The sequence below is a fragment of the Lontra canadensis genome, unplaced genomic scaffold (genome assembly GCF_010015895.1).
Source record: "Lontra canadensis isolate GAN:19392208 unplaced genomic scaffold, GSC_riverotter_1.0 scaffold9, whole genome shotgun sequence".
Taxonomy (NCBI): Eukaryota; Metazoa; Chordata; class Mammalia; order Carnivora; family Mustelidae; genus Lontra; species Lontra canadensis.
Genome location: NW_022631003.1, coordinates 33,149,419 through 33,169,512, shown reverse-complemented (window position 1 = coordinate 33,169,512; position 20,094 = coordinate 33,149,419). Strand labels below are relative to the sequence as shown.

General features: G+C 38.4%; 1 protein-coding gene across 4 annotated transcripts in view; it reads right to left on the bottom strand.

Annotated features, from left to right (window-relative positions):
* Nucleotides 1–18,773: 18,773 nt before the first annotated feature.
* Nucleotides 18,774–20,094, bottom strand: part of BCAT1 (branched chain amino acid transaminase 1) — a 103,498-nt gene continuing 102,177 nt past the window's right edge. For all 4 annotated transcript variants that reach the window (XM_032855256.1, XM_032855258.1, XM_032855255.1 and 1 more), the window contains one exon: nt 18,774–19,236. In XM_032855256.1, the coding sequence (XP_032711147.1) occupies nt 19,195–19,236 (42 nt within the window). In that variant the 3' untranslated portion in view covers nt 18,774–19,194. The remainder of the gene's footprint in view (nt 19,237–20,094) is intronic.

Sequence of the window (20,094 nt, the reverse complement as noted above, 5' to 3'; positions counted from 1 at the left end):
ATCTTCTTCACATTGAAGAATGCCTATTTCTCTACTAAAGGCATTTTGTATGAGGACAGATTTTGCTCTCTGAAGAGAACAAAGTTACTCTTTTATATTGGGCTTTTATTTTGGGCTTTAAAAAACCCAAAATATTGAGCTGTGAGATAAGCTATAGCAGGGGTAAACAAGGTACTTTTTAGGACCATGCTGAAAAGTACAAACTTTTGGGAGCTTACATCCAAAACCAAACTAAAGAAATCTAGGAACACTTAGTGGGGGGAGGGGTACCTAAGTGACACTTCATGATGAGGGACCCTCATGTATGACCAACTGTCATACAGCTATAGCAAAGGATAAATGAGAGCAAGGATTTCAATTAAAGTCATAAGGGTCAATATTGAAGGAAGAGAAACAAACCAGTTTATATATTTTTAAAATATTTATTTGTTTGTTTATATGGAGGAGTAACTACCTTGGTCCATAATTTTAAAACTATAAATGACACTCTAATAGGTTATATCTATCTATCATCTGTCTGTCTATTCATACATTTTAATCCAGATATTTAGTGTCTAAGTGATGCTATAGGAGAGGGGTGTGTGTGTGTGTGTGTGTGTGTGTGTGTGTGTGTGTGTAGGGAAACCACTCAAATTAAGTGCCTTCAAGGAAAGGATCTAAGAGTAAGCTATAGTGCTATTTTCCTCATTTTCATCTTCCGAAGATAGATTTACCTTAAAGAACCATATTTTTCTTAGCATAACTAGTGCTATCATTTGGCAATTTATTAAAATCTTTTTTGACAATATAATCGTAAGTTGTACCTTTTCCCTCTCTCAAAGTAATGTTCCATGCCCACTTACTCATAGGAAAAATGATATTTTATTTACCGGAAAATATTTGCCTTCAAGCTCCAATGAGTTTCAAGGTAAAGCAAGTTACAATTTACCAAAACAACTTTAACTTCGTGCCAGGAAAAATTTAAATCTGGGGAAAGCTAAACCAACTGGGACATTTCAAGTTGAGAAGGTAGTTTGGAAGATAGAAATTATAATTTTTAAACAGATAATTAGATGTGATTGTTTTCTGGGTATTATGCTGGACTAACACTGAGTTGAACATGGAATCCAAAAAGGACTTAGAAATTACTTGCTTACAACTCCCTACTCTCCCCACTTTTTGTTGCAAAAAGGAAAATTGTGATGGTTAAACTATCACTTAAACAAAGACATCCCCATTCTCATGATGGGAAAAAAAAAAAGAAAAGAAAAGAAAAACAATTTTATTTTATTTTATTTTATTTTATTTTTATTTTTTAAAAAGATTTTATTTATTTATTTGTCAGAGAGAGAGAGAAAGCCCAAGCAGGCAGAGTGGGAGGCAGGCTCCCCACTGAGCAAGGAGCCCGATGTGGGACTCGATCCCAGTACCCTGGGATCATGACCTGAGGCGAAGGCAGAGGCTTAACCGACTGAGCCACCCAGGCGTCCCAATAAAAACAATTATAGTGCATGAGACAATTTTATCATTGTGCATAAAGGAGGAATAACCCATGATATATACTTAAAGCTGACAAAAGAAACAATACCAACCAAGAGAAAAACTAAATTCAGTGGCTCAGGTTACTTGTCTGTGATTTAACTGTTTCATTTACACTATTAAAAGTGACTCCATGAGAGTTCAGAGCTACTACTGGGACAACAAGGGGGATGGTACTTATCATAAATATCTGATCTGCAAAGCATACATTTAAAAACATATAATTTTTAAAATGGGAATAGAAACACACACACACACACACACACACACACACATACACACTCAGTGAACAAACCTCACAGGAGCTTATTCTTACATTTGAATTCAAAGGACCCTTAAAATTTTGGTTTAAAGTAACAGTTGCAGGAATACCACAAGCATGTTCATGCTGGTAACTTTGTCAGAAATGATCAAGGCGAGAAGAGCCTGGTTGACAAAAGCTGTTTAATGAAAAAAATGCTAGAGCAGTTCGTTATCTGAAACTTCTAAACAGTGTGAGTATCTTCAGTAGGTGAAAACTTCCTACTTCCAAAAACTTTTCAAACTTCTGTACTTGGAAAAGCTTGCATGAATTGCAAGAACTAGAAACTTACAATGAAGAAATTCCCAAGATAGAGCTGTTGGTGTGAACGAAGTGTTTTACAAACAGGGACATGAAACGCCTCTGCTAAAGTCAAGTAGAAAGGAAGCTGGCTAAAAGACGCAGGCCATGGCTGTGTTGAGCAATAATTACTCATCCATGTCTCCTGTTGGCAATACATCGGCGGCATTTAAATTCAAGGAAGCCGAAGGCTCAGTAAGAGTCCATTGTTCTGTTTCATACCTGGGTAGTACATTGTGGGAGAAAGCCTGTACAGGATGTATGATTAATAATCCCTTGTTGAGAATGTGTCCTGGAGAGCTGGTCACCCTCTTAGAGAAAGACTTTTTGTTTGCTGTATCTGAAGGCTTAGGTCTTGGGCAAAATAATGATCTGCTGTGGCTTATTGAGTTTCTCTCCTAGAAAATTCGAGCAGACACCGCAAGTGTGGCTGTGGTTATAACCCTAAAGTGAAGAGTTGTGTTAGGAGGTGTCCTAATAATCAGCTTGTCACAGACTGTAGCATAAGGCCATGGAGAGTTGAGGAACTAAATTCATTTTTCCCCCTTCTATAACCACAATACCTAGACCACGCCTAACAAAAATAAAGAAGAACATTCCCTAAGAGCATTTCATTCCCATTCCATATTTAAATTTCTCCAACTTTTCCCAAAGGTCTTGACAGACAGTTTTGGCTCCCTGCCAGAGTGTGATCTATCATCCCCCATAGCTGTTGCTTTATCTCCTAACATCCTCATTGATCTTCGGCAACACCTCCAACACCACCCCACCCTGTCCCTGGTTTAATTAGCCTAAACTGAAATAATAATAATTATTATTATTATTATTATTATTGTAGATGATTGTAGAGTCACATAGTGTATTTTTTACATGTAGTATGTAAAAAATTTCTCCCAGTCATAAATACTATGTTACAAAACTGGAGGATTCTATCATAACTAGGATATTGATTAAATCCCACTAAGTTTATTCATATTTTCCTACCTTAGCTTGTACGTGTGTGTGTGTGTGTGTGTGTGTGTGTGTGTGTGTGTTGGTTGTGTACCTATGTTCATTTTTAAATAGTCATTTCAGCTAAAACGTGTGGAGTGCCTGCTATCTGCTGGACACCATTCTAAGTCCTCTGCCTGTATAATCTCATTCAATACCCATTAAGTACAGTTCTTATCCCCATTTCACAGATGAGAAAGGCTAAATGACTCAGCAGTGACAGAGCAGGGCCAGTATACTTGACTGTCATGCCACGTGTCTCATAATTAAAGAACACTTCTTGGTACAAAATATATAGCCTGGTGGAACTAGATTGTTCCAAGGGGAATATGCTTCTAAAATAGCCATACAGCCACTGTCCCTCACAGGGGATTTTTAGGACTGTGAACGTATTCCGTATAATACTATATGGTAGATATATGATATTATGCACTTGTCAAACCCAGAAAACCATACAACACAGAACGTGAACACCAAGTATAGACTTGAGTTCATAAAACTGTATCAATATTGGTTCATCAGTTGTAACAAATGCACCACACTACAGGGACATATTAATAATGGCAGACTGAGGGGAGGAAGAAGTACCTGGGAACTCTTTGGACCCTAATTTTTTTGTAAACTCAATACAGCTCTAAAAAAGAAAGTTTATTAATTTAAAATACAGTTTTTAGAAAGTCAGTGGCTCTTACCGATGGACTCAACAAAGTAAGTGAAAATACTTTATTGTTAGAAGTCTCCAAACTGTGTTCACTGATCATGTATATTTCACCAGCTGCCTTACATTATCTGAAGTGGCAAGAAAATAGTGACAAAAACTCAAGCACTTAGAGAGTGTCCTGGGGATATGGGTAGCTTTTTTCTCCTTCTACATCTTCTCCCTGCTCCAACCTCACCAGCTGAGCAGAACAAGGGCAGACAGAATAAAGTGTCTGCAATTCCCATCCATTCCTGGGCCCTGTGGAATTTGAACTTCTGCTTCCTGCATTGTCACTTGAACATTAAATTTAAATGTCAAAATATTCCTCAGGGCAGAGGGAGGATTTCACCACGGTATCCCCAGATCTCTTTTCCATACTCTTTTTGGAGCTCTGAAAGAAAATTTTGCTACTGCTTTAAATATTGTTTTTATGTTCCTGTCAAGATTCACAAAGGGAATATTATATTTAATCCTTACCACAAGCAGAAATACTTATTTCTGGTGGAAATACTATCAGACAGGAACATCACGGAAAATATTATCTAAACTTTTATATAGAGTAAGCTATTTATCCTGCACCTCAAGAGGATCGTACGCACACAGCAATCAGGACAATTGCCAGTGACTACCCAGTCTGGAACTTGTTCCTTTGACAAACATGCTATGCTCTCAGGCAAATCTTACCACCGCACCATATCATATAAAACCAGAGAGACAAATTAATCTTAGCAGCTATTTGGAGGAAGAGATCCAAACATGCCTCACCTTCCTCCACCCCAAATCACAATCCAATATTAACTCATAATCTGTTTCATCATCTTTGGTAATTGTACCCTTTGAAGACAATCTATGAATATGCATATGGCCTTTAGGCACTTTAATTGCCATTTCATCCAATTAACAGATAATTAAAAATGCTTCATGTGAATACCTTCTCCCCCACTTTCTTTTATCACCAAAAAGTGTTCGGTGCCTCTAAGAAAGAGTGCAGGAAGCAGCCTATGTCAATGGCAGATGCTGGGTATCTTAGAGGCTGACACAGCCAACTTCCTTCTCTCTGACTTTGTTGTCACTTGACCCTCTAGATTTGGGATTTAATGATCTGCTATTCGCCTTTAACTAGTCAACTAGTTCCCATGGGACTAGTCATGAGATCTTCCCAAAGTGTCAGTGTGTATTGCTGGAGTCATTTTCATGCAGAGTTCAAACGTGGATTATTTTCATAGGAAACAAGGAGTAAGTCATATTTATGGCTAAACAGGTGGTGATATATATCCCTTTATAGACACTGTAAGCAGCCTTTTTGGCACTCATCAGTGGGAAGAAAGGGGCATACCTAGCCTCAAGAAATAAAACCTAACTTAACAGAATAATCAAATAAATGTATTTTAAGGGATTTCTTTGTTCTATAAAAACGAAGAGGGAGGTTGTTGAACTATGATAATATACAACCCTCAGATCTCAGTGTCTCCATCCAGGTTTACTTCTCATTCCTGCAACATGTCCAACATGGGTCAGCAGGGGTTTCTGCTTACTTTGGTCTCTCAGGGAGCCAGGATGACAGAGGCCACATGCTAACCCATGATCCCAAAATCACCGAAGTAGGAAAAAGGAAGTTTGCAGTTGGGCACCACCAATTAAATGCTTCCACTCAGAGGTGACACGTGTCACTTCCACTCACATTTTATTGGCTGAAGCAAGTCACTGACCAAGTTTAATTTCAGTGGGGTAGGAAATTGCAGTCTTAACAGCGACCCAGAAGGAAGAAAACCAGAATATTTGTGAATGGTTCTAATTATTACCATACTGCCTATTTACTTTTACTGACACGTAGGAGTTTAAGAACACAATGCACTTTGGTGACCTTTGAGAATTTAGCATTGAGTGTTTCAACTACATGTGAGTGACCCTGAAGGTCTAGGATAAGCTCTCATGTCATATGAGGAAGCAAGTCGGCCAATGAATTGCTTTGTGGTTCTCTATTTGTTATAGTGACTGTAACTCAAGGAAGGTGATTAAAACTGTATCTCTTATAAGCATACTTGGTTGTCCTTTATGAGAACTTTGATTGTTTTAGGAACTAAAAAACTCTTTGTCTTCCTCTGAAGCTTCAGTATGTTTCCAGTTGTAAATCAGTTAGAATCTGTTGATTTTGCACAGCATCAGGTCACTTTGGATTAGTCCCAAGAGCTAATACATTTTCATATTTGCCTTTATTCTTTTTAAAGGTTTTATTTATTTATTTGACAGAGAGAGTGAGAGAGCACAAGCAGGCAGAGCAGCAGAGGGAGGGGGAGAAGCAGGCTCCCCGCTGAGCAGGGAGCCTGATGCGGGACTTGATTCCAGGACTCCAGGATCACGACCTGAGCTGAAGGCAGTCACTTAACCAACTGAGCCACACAGGTACCCCTCATATTTGCCTTTAAACTTGTTTTCTCCTTTGTAATTAATTTTTAAATAATGGCATTATATTTGTCCTTTTCATAAACGACCCTAGGCCTTTTTCTGAAAGACACTAAAAATGACTTTTTTTTTTAAACAAAACTAAACAAAACCCAATCACTTTGTTTAAAAACAATACTTTTCCTGGAATTGGTACTGTTGGTAGAGTCCTATGTATGTAAATAAAGTGTCAGCAACAGGGGAAATCCATTTGTTGATATGCAGAGGACAAAACGTAAGTATTGTACCTTGCTCCCCACATGTTTTCCATCTTCTACATGTATATACAACCTATTTATTTTATTATTAGAGATTAGGCTTGAATATACTATTTCTTATAGGCGTAACATTATGACTTAACCTTACATTAAAAACTATGTGACGATCTTAAAGAGAGGGGACCTCCTAGGGTTAGAGAGGGAATTTTTATAGATGAGATGATATCCAGAAGATTAAACTTTCATGGTAATAACTTACTTATTGAAGTTGAGATGTGGATGCAAGAATGATAAAGTAGTCATGTCTTTAAGGTTTGGGTTTTGTGCATTTCTTAAGAGTTTTCTTTTAAGTAGATCATTACCTTCAGAGTCTCTCCTAAGACTAATTTCTTAAACAAGGAAGCTCTTAAAATAGGGAAATTAAGAAGAAGGGAAGGGATGGAAAAGATCATGGCAAAGACCGAGTCCTTCAATGACAGATTTCTCAGAATTGAGGAGGCTTAGAGCAAGAAGGGACTTTAGAGGTCCACTAGTGGAAGCCCTTCTTTTTAAAAAGAGTTAATCTGTTTGAGATCATGTAGCCAGTGGAGCTGGTGGAGGACACGGGAGTAAGACCCTCAGATCCAGAACTCTTGACTTCAGTCTGTGCCCAGCATTAAACAACTTCCTTGAGTTTCCTTTTTGTTTAGTCACTGGTGGCATTAAATTTCATCTTTGTGACAAAAGAACATCTTTGAGTTAGAAGTATACCTCAAAATGATATTTATGGGCAAACTGGGGGAAGTATCTTAAACAAGGATGCTAATGAACAATGATTAGGATAACCACCAAGACCAAAATGAAAAAGTCACTGAAGAAGTAACTGCACTTGGTTTCCTAGAAGAAGGAAAGCAATGTGGGAAGAGCAGCATCATATCAGGAAGTACAAAAGGAACGCCACTTAAAAGAACTGCATCCTCTCAGCTGACAAGAACATTACTAAAGCTCATTGTCCAGGTGCAGAGACCGAAGGGGGAAAGAAGCAGAGAGCTTCCAGATGCTTCATAGAATAGGCACAAAAGTTGAAGAGCAAAAATGAGATCCAAAAAGGAAAGTTAGAATCTCACCTTGGGAAGCAAAAATGGTTGTTAGCTGAATAATAATCTTATATCATATGGAAGGATGTTATATGGGGAAACTTAGATTTTCTCCAGTTTGTAGATGCCTGTCTGTAGATAGAATACGAAAATGTCTTTGGCATCAAAAAGGACTTAGACTTGAGAGAAAAAAAAAATCTTAACACTTTAGACACTAGAATGATCTCCAAAAAGGGCCAGCTGCTTTTCCTGTTCTGGCGATAGTTATAAAGGAATAAATTCCTCATATCTTGCTGATTTAGATGCAGTCCAGCCCAATCTAAGAATTACTTCTGGTCTACAAATATAACAAGGAATCACGTTTCTGGTAAGAGCTAACCCTAACTGACTTGATTCTCAACATCGTAATTGAGGATTCTAGGAAACCTAGACTCAGAACTGGGGAAAGATAACTCCCTGGGCTCACTAGGGCCAAGCACTGTACCTGCGGTCCCTCGCAAGAACCCTTGAGTCCCTCAGGTTATCAGCCAACCGTCACTGGCAGAGAACTTACCTTCATATAAAAGGAAGCACTTATCTAGCTTAGTATTCCAAGAAAGTTAAGAACAGCTGCAACTTGGCTGGGAATCTTGTTTATCTTTTTAATTGTGTATATATGCCCAGAGGCTCTCCAATGGCTCTAAATATAAAGAATAAATAGTGTGCAGGAATTCAGTAATTAAGAGTCTCCTGTTGTTTCCTGTGCGGTAATTTTCACAGAGACCACCATGATAATTTACTCACTTGAGGCCGAGACAGAAAGGAAGTGCCAGGAAAAAAGTCAGAAGGAATTAGCAATTTGGGAGGCACATTTCATAATCAGACCTGCATATGTTGGGTTTTGAGCAAACTCAAGGCTACCTTGAGTACAGGGATGGAAAAAAATCCCTTCTTCAGAATGAATGTCTTTTTTATAAAATTGATTCTGCCTGTTAAACGAGTCTTGTTTCTAACCTCACAATGATTTCTTAGTAGTACCTCCATTTGATGTGGCTGTGTTCCCTGAGAACGGTTTCGATTGGGGCTTTCGTATTTGAATGTGCAGATGAATCATTTTGTTAAAATGTAGCTTCTGATTCCATAGGTCTGTGGAAAGGCCTGAGAGCCTGCATTTTTTTTTTTTTTTTAAGATCTTATTTATTTGACAGAGAGAGACACAGCAAGAGAAGGAACACAAGCAAGGGAAGTAGGAGAGGGAAGCAGACTTCCCACTGAGCAGAGAGCCCAATGTGGGCCTTGATCTCAGGACCCTGGGATCATGACCTGAGCTGAAGGCAGAAGCTTTAACGACTGAGCCACACAGGCCCCCAAGAGTCTGTTTCCAGCAAGGGCCAAGGAAATGCTGATGCTGCTGGTGGTCTGGTAATGATGCTCTTGCTTTTGAGTAGCAAGGCTTTAGATAACTTCTAAACTCATCTGGCAGTTGCTATTTTAGATTTTACAAGACACTCTCTGAAAAAATTAAATTAAATTAGATTAAATTAAGCCCAGGCAACAGGAAGCTAGGATGATTTTCAATGCTAAATGGTTATGTCTCTTCAGGGCAAGAAGGGAGCTTTTGCAAGTTGAGACCTCAAGAGCAAGCTGGCAGACAAAGCAGGGCCAAGCAAGCCTCTAGCCTATGGAGGAAGTAGGGATCAGCCCAAATCACCATGCCTGAGGCGTTATGGCAAACTCAGGGTGAATCAAGGCCATTTTTCATAACAAAGAGTCGTGTTGACGGGGTCCAGCAATAACCATAATTGAGCCAGGAGGCAGTGATTTTGTTCCAAAGGTGTCAACCCCTGTGGAAACTGGATTCATCCATCTGTGTTGGGATGGGAAAAGACAAAAGTCCAGGTTTGAGATGATAGCTGGGCCTGGTCAAACAGGCTGAGTCTGTGAACAAGGTGACTACAACAGAGAAGAACCATACCAGGGTGGAAATCCAGTTCACCAGGATGAATGGACACATAGGTGGAGAGTTAGGAGGAAAGTTGGCTGGGATCAGGGGCTCCTCCAAGGGACACCAGATGCTGGGATTAGGGCAGCAAAGCTGATTTCATAACCCTGAACCTCGGTCATGAATGCACTATCAGACCTATTCCCAGTGAACTCGGGAATTGGGTGAGATTTAGCCCTCAGACAAGAAGACTTCAATCTTGGAGCTAAGAGGTGCTTTGAGGAAGGAAGGTGTGAAGCTGCCTACTAGACGGGAGGCACGATGCGGGGTGCTTAGTACATCCTGCTTATGTCTGATTAAAGATTTTGTTCTCTAGGAAGATAGGAGAATGAGTTGTAATCCATTGAAGAGTTACTAGTCAAGTGGGAGGGGCAAACCCTGGCATAAATAATTACAAGTTCTCACAGCCGCCTAGATGAAAGGGGAGGCTTAAAGGCAGAGCTGTCTGCAGCCTTCATACACTTGACTAAAGGCTATGGCTTCAAGTGATTTGCAAGAATAATGGTGAAATAGTATCAGGAGGAGCAGGACTAGTGTCATTAAAGAAAGTTTGCTTTAGATTTAGGGTTTGGAGGGTGGGGATACCCTTGCAAAAAACGCAAACGTTAACTTCACGATTATGACAAAAGCAAGCCCAAGAAAAATACTGTTCCTTCTCATACGAAATATGAAATCACCTTCTCCTCTGTGAGAGCAACCAAGCTGGTGGGGAGCTATTTTGCATGATCCCCGCCCCCATCACTTAACCTCATTTGGCTTCTTAATGCCTTTTAAATTGCCTTGTCAAATCTCACTGGAGAAGCGGACCTATTTATTCTCTTTATTCAGGAGTTTACAGAGACCGTCTTGCAGAATATAACTTTAATACATTGGGAAGATAGGGAAATAAAAGTCCAAATGACTATAAAAGATGACTGTTAAATTAAGTGCGGCAGTTAAAGCATCGGTAAGTGTGGGGTTGAGCCTGGTTGCCCTGCTGTGTAAAGTCAGCAGGGTCCAGATGACTCGTGATGATCTCTGTAGCCATACAGCTAGAAAAATCTATGAGGCTGATTTTTATCATGAGAAGGCTGTCTACCTGTCAAAATAATCCCATCCCCCAATTATTCCAGAATTATACCAGAAAGCAAGTTCTTCCCATCTACTTGTGGCCACATTGCATTCTCCGGGCACAAATTCAGGCCAGAAATGCTAAACTAACAATATTTTATTTCCCTCACTGATGTCTGAAATTTCACTTGTGATATCTGCCCTCATTTAGTTAGTTTGGATTGCGCAACGTCACTTGTCCTGAAATTCTTACTTTCTCCTAAGCACCGTTTGCAATTAGAGCAGGCTAATGTTGACCTCTCACTCAAGTAATGATTTTCTGAATGCCAGGCATGCCTTGGATTAGATACCTGTGTCAAAAGGGAATGATACAACACATTGTTTTCTTAGAAGAGGAAACTCCTAGGCGTGCCTGGGTGGCTCAGCCCCTTAGGTGTCAGACTTTGGCTCAGGTCATGATCCCAGGGTCCTGAGATAAAGTCTCGCATTGGACTCCCTGCTCAGCGGGGAGCCTGCTTCTCCCCCTGCTTGTGCTCTCTCTCTTGTCAAATAAATAAATAAAGTCTTTAAAAAAAAGAAAGAGGTTTTGTTACCTCCAGCCATGGTTTGAAAGAAGACAGAGATTAGAAGTATCCACCCCCCCTTCTGTTTATCATTATCATGAATATTAAGAAATGTTTACTAGTTATTGTGGCTATCCTTAAAGCAAATACAGTTTAGGGAAACTGGGGTGGCTTAATCTGTTGCGCATCCAACTCTGGGCTTCTGCTCAGGTCATGATCCCAAGATGCTGGGATGGAGCCCCAAGTCAGGCTCCATGCTCAGCAGGAGCCTGCTTGGGATTCCCTCTCCCTCTCCCCTTGCCCCTGCTCTCTCTCTCTCAAATAAATAAATCTTTAAAAACAAAATATAAAACAAATGCAGTTTAATGGCTCTTCACAATTGAATCAGTTCCGCTTAAAAATAGCTACACTGTACTTGGGATACTTTCTGCCTGATTCTTGTAACCTGAAATTTTTTCTCAGTTACTCTCATAGAAAAATCCTATCGCTGTAGTGACCACAGAGACTTAGTGACTTCGGAGAGAACGACCATGGATTTCAGTCAACATGGTCCCGGTTGCATACAGACATAACTAGAGAGTAAGCCCGGTGATTGTTCTAATATACACATAAGAAGCGTCTCCGTCTTGGCTGTGGGTCTTTTGGTTACAAGACTGTGATCCTGCAAGTCATCTCCATTATAAATGAAGTCAGGCTACCACAGCACATTTCATCTAAAGAGAAGTCATCATGGTATGATGGCAACTATGGTAGGCCATGTCGTGGACTCGAGACGCTTGATTTTAAAAATATGCTTACAATCAAAATGAATCAGCTTAGCAGAAAAATAATTATGAAGATTGAAAAATCCCCGTTCCTCCAAGCCTTTTTTTGTTTTTTTTGGCTTGTTAGTAAACTGATGTGGAAGAGACACTTTGTCCCCTGAAGGAGACTGCTGTCTCAACTGATAAATCCTATAAGCTCCAGTGAATGTATGCCATCACCCTCAGGAATGACAGATCTATCTTTGTCACTCTTGTGGGATTTGAGCATTGATGCTGTAGGACTTGACTAATAACCTTCACCTGGACCTTCCACACTCTGCACGTAATCCTTGAAAAAGGCTAATATGTTCACAGGTTGACAAGGTTGGGAGAAGAGGGTCACTGAGCACTTTGACACTTTTAAGTCAGCCTATAGTAACTTGATGAAAAACCTTGGGTTTTGCTGTACTTGGCAATCATTGGGACAAATGACAAAAAAAAAAATGAGTATATGGGACCCTCAGAATGCATTTGGCTTCATTCTCTCAGATATGTGCATTTCAGGGCAGTTTATATGGGTCCAGTTTGACTAAAAGGATACATCATCGATGTTCCTTGAGTTTTGATGGAATGCCTTTCACTTTATACTGTGTTTTTAATTCTAAGGCTAGTGAGCCACTTTTGGGTGTGTTGTATCACTGAGGTAGGTTCATTAGGGCGGTGAATAGGAAGAGATCTATTCCCCTTATTCCATGTAAAAGTTAAGACAAAGCTAAACTTTACTAAAGACAGACCCATACTCAGAGGAAAGGACAATTCTTAAAAGCCCATTGTTTTTCTATCCAGATATTTGAAAACAGATCTATTTAAATTCTCTCCAGGTGTATGGTTTTGGGTCTTTCTGGTGTGCTCAATTCTTCTCCCACTCTCAATGCCATTTTGGTTTAAAAATACACTACATTTACATCCCATGACCAAAAGCCTTGGAATATCATGGAAATGGTAATTAAGCACTATGTTTCATGCACCCAACAAACGCTGATTTCAAGAGACTACACAAACAGGATTCTTTTAAGTTGTTTTATTGATGGCAGAAACAAGTGTGTAATTAAAGATTTGATGAGGAATCTGCAAACAATAAAGAATGTGTCTATTGCCAGCAAAATACAATTATCCCAGGTCCTTTAGACACTACAAATATAGAGCTCTTTCACACCAGATGGTTCATATGTGACAAAGCCATTTTAGGAGGTTTAATTGTGCTTCTACAAAACCTTCAAAGAGTGAGGTAGTTTCCTTTACCCACATTGTTCTCCACATTTCCACTACACTTTCAATGAGTTTAAGTCCTTTCACATAACCTGTAAACAGTTCTTCCAGAAGGCCAAGCCTTCTTTACAAAGCGTTCTCCTTGACTTTCCTTAAAGAGGATTTCAAGAATTACTACACAACTAGAGAAATTCGAGAGACTGAAAGGCTGGGCGTTTTCACTGCAATTAGATTTAGACGCACGAGAACACATTCTAAAAATTCCATAGTTAAGCTGATACACTCCTGTTTCTATCTGTAAATTCTGATTTAAAAACTACTTCCTCAAACTACTTATTTTCTCTCAGCCACCACTATCAAGCAAGTGCAAATTCTTCACAACAGTGGGTTAGGCTCTGTTTATTAGCTACTTGAGTCCACTACAGAACCATCATTCATTCTCAGAGGTCACCAGGAAAACATCTGCAGAATTTATAGATACATCCAGATTAGCTAGCTTATTCATAAGAGTTCATTCAGAATCTACTTACACAGCCATACAGTTGAGAGAATTCCTGCACTTTTCAAAAAGTTATCAATGAAGTAAAAATTGAGGCAGATACTTGCATTCCTGCGTTAACCCTGAGAATGACTTTAATGACCACTGCAAAATCAACTTGGGGAAACTGCAACATGATTTTAATTTAAAACTAAATGTCAATATTCAACTGATTTCCAAATCAGTTAACCTTCACCAAGGAAAATGGGATGGTGGTAAATTTTATTTTTAAGGGGGGGAGAGGGGAGGGGGGCAGGGCGAAAGGCATAATCTACTCCTTGTACTTATTTTTTCAGCCTCAAGAAGTTTCACAAATCTTAAATTGTTGAAGAAATGACACAATAGATTTTACAGATGGTTGCAATTATACAATAAAGTCTTAGCTAAATTTGTAGTGAAGTGGTTTCCATGTAACAAGACCATCAGATTATTACCTCAAGATCAAGGCCTAATTCTAATGTCTGAGGAACTGGCCACTCTATTTAGCCCCTTCCTCATTGGCACTATTTGTATTTGGCACCTATGTTGAAAGCTGAAGGTGCCTATGGCTGGCAGAATGAGGAAAAGATTCTCTGGACAACACAGAAGCAAGTTTCCCCCCCCCCCATTCCTTCCTCTACCTTGAGTTCTTCTTCTGACATCTCTAATTAAAAGTTTCTTTCCCCATAATTTAGTAACAGGCAACCTAGCCACTGTGAAATGGATGTGCAGAGAAATCCATCAATGAAACCGTATTTCAATTCATTCTCATACCACAGCTTATTGTCAATTCTTACCGTCCCACCAGTGGATTCTGGAAACTGGACATTGTGCAACCCAAGTTTCAGGCCTTATTAACAAGGTCTATGGTGGTAGGAAAAATATAGCTCCAGACAGAATATGATTGCTTAAGACTTCTGTCATTTTACTCACCAGATTTTAAAGACTGGTTCCATTTCTAATATTGAATTTCATGCCTTTACCATTCACTAACCCAAATATATTTACTTATATCTAATCCCAGGGAATTATTTACCCACAAATGCTATTATATCTTGTTGACTTTTTAAAATCAAGCCTCCCCAAATTAATATCTGAGAAGTCTTGTCATAGAGTATGTATGCGGAAGAGAAAAATCACTTTCTTCTACCTTTGAATTTCTTAAAGTGTGTTTTGGCAATGACGAATATGATAATCTCATTGCAATACCTTAAATGGTCTTTCTTTTAAAACCTCAAATCATGAAAAATCATTGTTATATTACTCTTCCACCTGTGATTTTTCTGAGTAGCTGTATCCATCATTTTCAAGCTAACACTCTAAACAGTTTGATTCATTATAGATATTTTCCAGAAAAACACATCCTAGGAATATTTTATTTCAATAATACCAGACATTGAGTTTAAGACAAGAAAGGATGCTCTAATTTAAGGTGATCTTTTGTTAGATGAACTATGATAAGTTAACACTGCTCCAAAGAATGTAGTTAACAAAGGCACTAGGTAGGTTGGCAGTAAGCAGTAAACCAAGAGGGAATTCACACCATGTAGACAGTGGCTAAATAACCTCTAAATACTAACCCTACTGAGTAGTTTCACACTAGAAGGAAGGAAGGAATGAAAATAGGGACAAATTTCCTTTAAAAAAATGAGATGAAAATGTTCATTGTGATTTCTTGATGAGAGATGTGTTCTGGCTGTCATCTCCTTACTATCTAACTGCATTAAATATTTCTTTATCTTAAAATTTGCTTAAGTAGTAGAATATCAACTCCATGAATACAATGTTTATGTACTATTTATTTTCTAAAACTAACTTCCTAATCCCTATTGCTAGTTATGTTAGATTCAAATTTGTGGGTACACAACATTTATCTAATTAATTGACCAAATGAACTATAATGTTTACGATGTTTGTCATAAGTAATGCTTATCAAATAGCTGGTACTATTTGTCTCCTTTGGGGGAAGATATCTGGAAAACAGGTGAACAAATTCTAGTTGTGGTAAAACAAAGTGACAGCTGTTATAAAGTGTCCACTAAAACTATTTGTGAGCATTACTATTTATAACGTAAGCTTCTGCATAGCCACATAAGAAAAAATCCACATTACAAAGAATTCTTTGATCACATTTAGCATCAGAACATGAAATAGGGGATGCTTACAATGTTTCTCTAAAGCCCTTCGCTTTAGTCCCTCTAATGAATCCTGATTGCCCTAAATGTTTTAGAAAAGATAAAGTGGACAAGCATTGTCATTTTCTGCTTAAAATACATTTTCCCAATCATAATGGTAAACTGAACATATACTTTCAAATAGGAATTTTGTAAGGAAAAAGAACACAGTGACTGAGCGCTGAGTGGGAATGGGGAGCATAAGTTCTGGCGGTTGATTTTATAGCACATCTCCCCTAAAGTGGAGGGAGCTGATCCTACCACCTTAATGAAGAGGCTCCTACCATTCTTCCGACCAAAATACACTCACTAATCGCCTCAAGTGTTCAAGAGTGCTGATGTGAGGAAAGCGAGACCCCTTGTTTAGGTACAATCACGTCAAGCAAAAAAATGGATACAATGAAGAAGATAATTTATGGCATCTAATGTAGGCTTCTCCTAACTCTGGGAGCGTTGACTCTGCATGTCATGTAGGTGGTGTTACCGTGTGCTATCGTGCTGCCACAGTGGGTGACCTTTTTTTTTTTTTTTAAATGGTAATATTTTGAGAAAAGAATAGAGGGTGTTTACCAAACAAAACAAAACAAAAACAAAACAAAACAAAACCCATGATTACCTAACAAGTTTTCTCTTATTTCTTTCCCTTTTTTCCTTCCTTTGCGTTTTTGAAAGCAAAGGTAAAAACGGGTATTAGTGTATTCATTCCGGCTGGTTGCAGGTCCCAGAGAGTGAGCTGCATACCCTTGCAGTGGCTGGTTCTTTGGGTGTGTCATGAATGGAATCCCTAATAAATCACTGTAACCAAGAACATTTCTAACAGCAAGTCTCTTTAGGAAATGCCCAAGTTTTGTTTATGTCTGAACACTTCATTTTAAAATCCTGGTTTCTACCCATGTGTTTAGGAAAAAGCTGACAAACTTGGTCTGAAATGTAAAAACTGAAAAAAAAAAAAAAAGTGGGAGGAAGAGAACATGCAAAATAAGTTAATCATTATCATTCTAAGTGCCACCAGTTCTGTTTATATTCATGCACATGTGAATTGTTGAATCTCATTTGATCAACCCAATTAAACATTAAATAATTGCAGCCAATTATGCAAATATCAGCAACAATATTAATTTGTTGATCTTTTTGAGCAGATTAGCCTCACATGTTCCTAATGCTAGACTATCTTACGCCATAAATGATCAATTAGTGTTAGGATAACTAAGTCTTGAAGAATGGATAATTGCCTAGTTATAATGTGTCACTCTTGCTGTATTAATCCACTGCAATTAAACAAATAGTGCACAAGGAAAAAAGATGTGCAGATGTTCCTTTTAAATCTATTTAACAAGTTAGTGTCAAGGTCAATTTTCTGTCTTATTACTTAAAAGAGAATGGCAGATTGTGTTCTCTGTTTTAGGAGACCTCCAGTTTTTTAAAATGTATATCCTTCGTTTTCACTCCATCTGGTAGAAAGGGCTTAAAATGCTCTTAAGGTTTGATGAAAGAAATTATAGACATAATGTCAAGACATATTGTTCTCTAACTTCTACGACGGACATGTGTTGCCATACTAAATTTAGAGATGCAAAGTGTAAAATGTATTTAAGGCAAACAAATGATTTCTGTTTGTCATAGAAATGTGAGTCTAGTTATTAAGTGCTACTTGACAGGTTAGAATTACCTTTAAGTCTTTTCTGGACTACTCAGTTAAAAATGAGGTCACAGGATTTAGCCAAGGCAAGTGCATACCCTTAGAATTTGGTGAATGTGTGTAGAGGACAGTTAAAGTACTTGAGGCCTGAAAAGAACAGACTCTTCCAAGATTTCAGTTCGCCAATTAAAAGCCCCCAAAAGATATTTTTACTATTCCTTTTTATCTTATACTTTCCTAATTTTCATTTTACCATTCCTATCTGAAAGGACCCTATGGCCAAAAGTCTTGGAAAAGAATCAAAGCCCCATTTGCTATGTGCCGCTAAATGCCTTAAGGAAATTTTTCTAACACATCAAACTTTTAGAATGTTTTTTTTTTCCCTTCCTCTGAAAAGAGAATGAAATATGATCAGCAAGATGAAAGTTATTGGAACTGAGGGAAACCAAAATATAATGTCTGAGAGTTGACCTTCCAAGGGTAAATGTTTTCTAGCTAGATCTGACTTTCCCCTAGATAAACCAGGAATCAATTCTAACTCACAACTCCTAAATGAGGAAAATAACATCTAGAATTGCTCTCCCTGCACCCTAATCACGTGATCATCCAATCCCCATTCAACAGAAATGAACACCTAAAAAAGCAAAGTATACCTCTTTGCTTTCTACCGAAAAGCTAGAGATGAGGATTTATTTTGTACTTAACACCTAACAAATGTCATTTCCATTTGGTTGGTATGATAGCAAGACCTCACTGGAGCTGTTATTTCAATTTCAAGACAGTTTTCAAATACGAAATAAGCCCTCCAACAAGCTATGCCTTTGAGTATCTCTAATGACTTAGTAGTCCCTGGAAAATAAAGAAAATATGAGGTACGTGTGCACAATGTCAGAATCAACCATGAATTCTAATAAAGAGGTTTCATAATATAGAAACAAAGGTGGTACACTTCTATAGAAGCTAAATGTTATTCATTATTTAATGAGTATCTATTATGTGCCAGGCAGGGGACCACAAAGATCTCTCAGACACAAGACCCTCCGTCTTGTACTGGAGCCTGACAAACAGCCAATTATAACACACTGCAGAAAGGGCAATAGTGGAAATGTGCACAGGTCTTGCCGCTGCACAAGGAGAACTTGGAGCAGACTGTGACAACATCAGGAAGAAGGGGAGAGATTTACCTTGAGACGGACATGGGGGGGGGGGGGCGCAAAAAAAAATGTGGAGGGCAGAGAACCAGTTTTCCAAAGTCTTAATTATAAAAAACAAAACAAAACACAACCGAACCATTTTCTGAAGATGAAGACACATCATAGGAAATGTTACCCATGAAATTTACTCAGATCAGTTTTCAAACACAAACTCATTTGGTTGAGGAAAATGTAACTTATGCTAAGGAATAAACAAATACCTGTGTATCTGAGTAAAGTATTAAGGGAGGCACTACGATTATTGAGGAAAATTCTATGCTATATGGCTTACATGATCATCTTTCCAAGAGAAGGTAAAGTAAGCTTCTGCTACCAAGTTTACAAAATAGCTCTTGATTGCAATTCGTCTTCTCTAGCATGAGGAAACAATCACCCAGGTAACACCGACAATACAAACTACACTATGCACAACTAAAAACAGGTAACTAAAGAAATCTGTTGTAATTCAGTTGCAACAGTCTGTCTCAACAGCACACAGATGATATCCTGTATTTTCCACTCAGGACACTATGATTGTCCAGTCGCTCTCTTCTTTTCCGTACTATAACAAAAAAGCAAGAAAACATGTTTAAGTGCAAAAGCTAACAGTGCAGAAATCGCTTGTAAACTCATTAATACCACCAACATTGTACAAGAGGTATGCTCCTGTTTTGAACATTAAAAGCATATTCACATTAAAAATAGGATTAGAGAGAAAGCATCAAATATGTGGAAAGAATCACAAATTTTTAAATTATGGTTAAACTCAGAACTTATAGCTGGTATAGGTCTTGAAGTAATGTCTTTTTATTGCCATTCCATATTTAGCTTCTGCTGTCCAAATAAAGTAACTGAGTTAAATTTAATTACTGTCCTCTTTACTCTGAAGAAGTGATGCTCCAAGTGTATCCCCCAGACCAGGAGCATCAGTATCACCAGGAAACTTGTTTCAAATGCAAATTCTCAAACCCAAGCTCAGACTTCACTGACTCAGAGAAGTCTGGGGGTGGGTCCCAGCAACCAGGCTTCAGCCAACACTTCCAGGTGATTCTGACGCTAAAAGCCCCTTTCTCAAGAGTATTTTGTGTTCACGGAGAAAAATATTATTTGGACAAGCCCTGTGGCTCTGAACAGCAGCTCTGTTCTCTAAATTAAAGTTGTTTGTGTTATGTTAGCATCCCAATTTTTCTGATTCCTTCAAAAGTTATGGAACTACATTGCAATCAGAATTTGATTATTTGCATTAGCAAGTGATTTGCTTTCACAAACCTGAATTTTCATATACTTAAAACTTAATTAAAATGAAGATATTCCAGATGTCAGAAGTAGAAAGCTAGTTTTGATTCGTTTGTTCTTTCCTTCATTCATTCATTTCAACATCCCTGCGTGTAAATGAACTCTCACTCTTTGAGCAAGTACT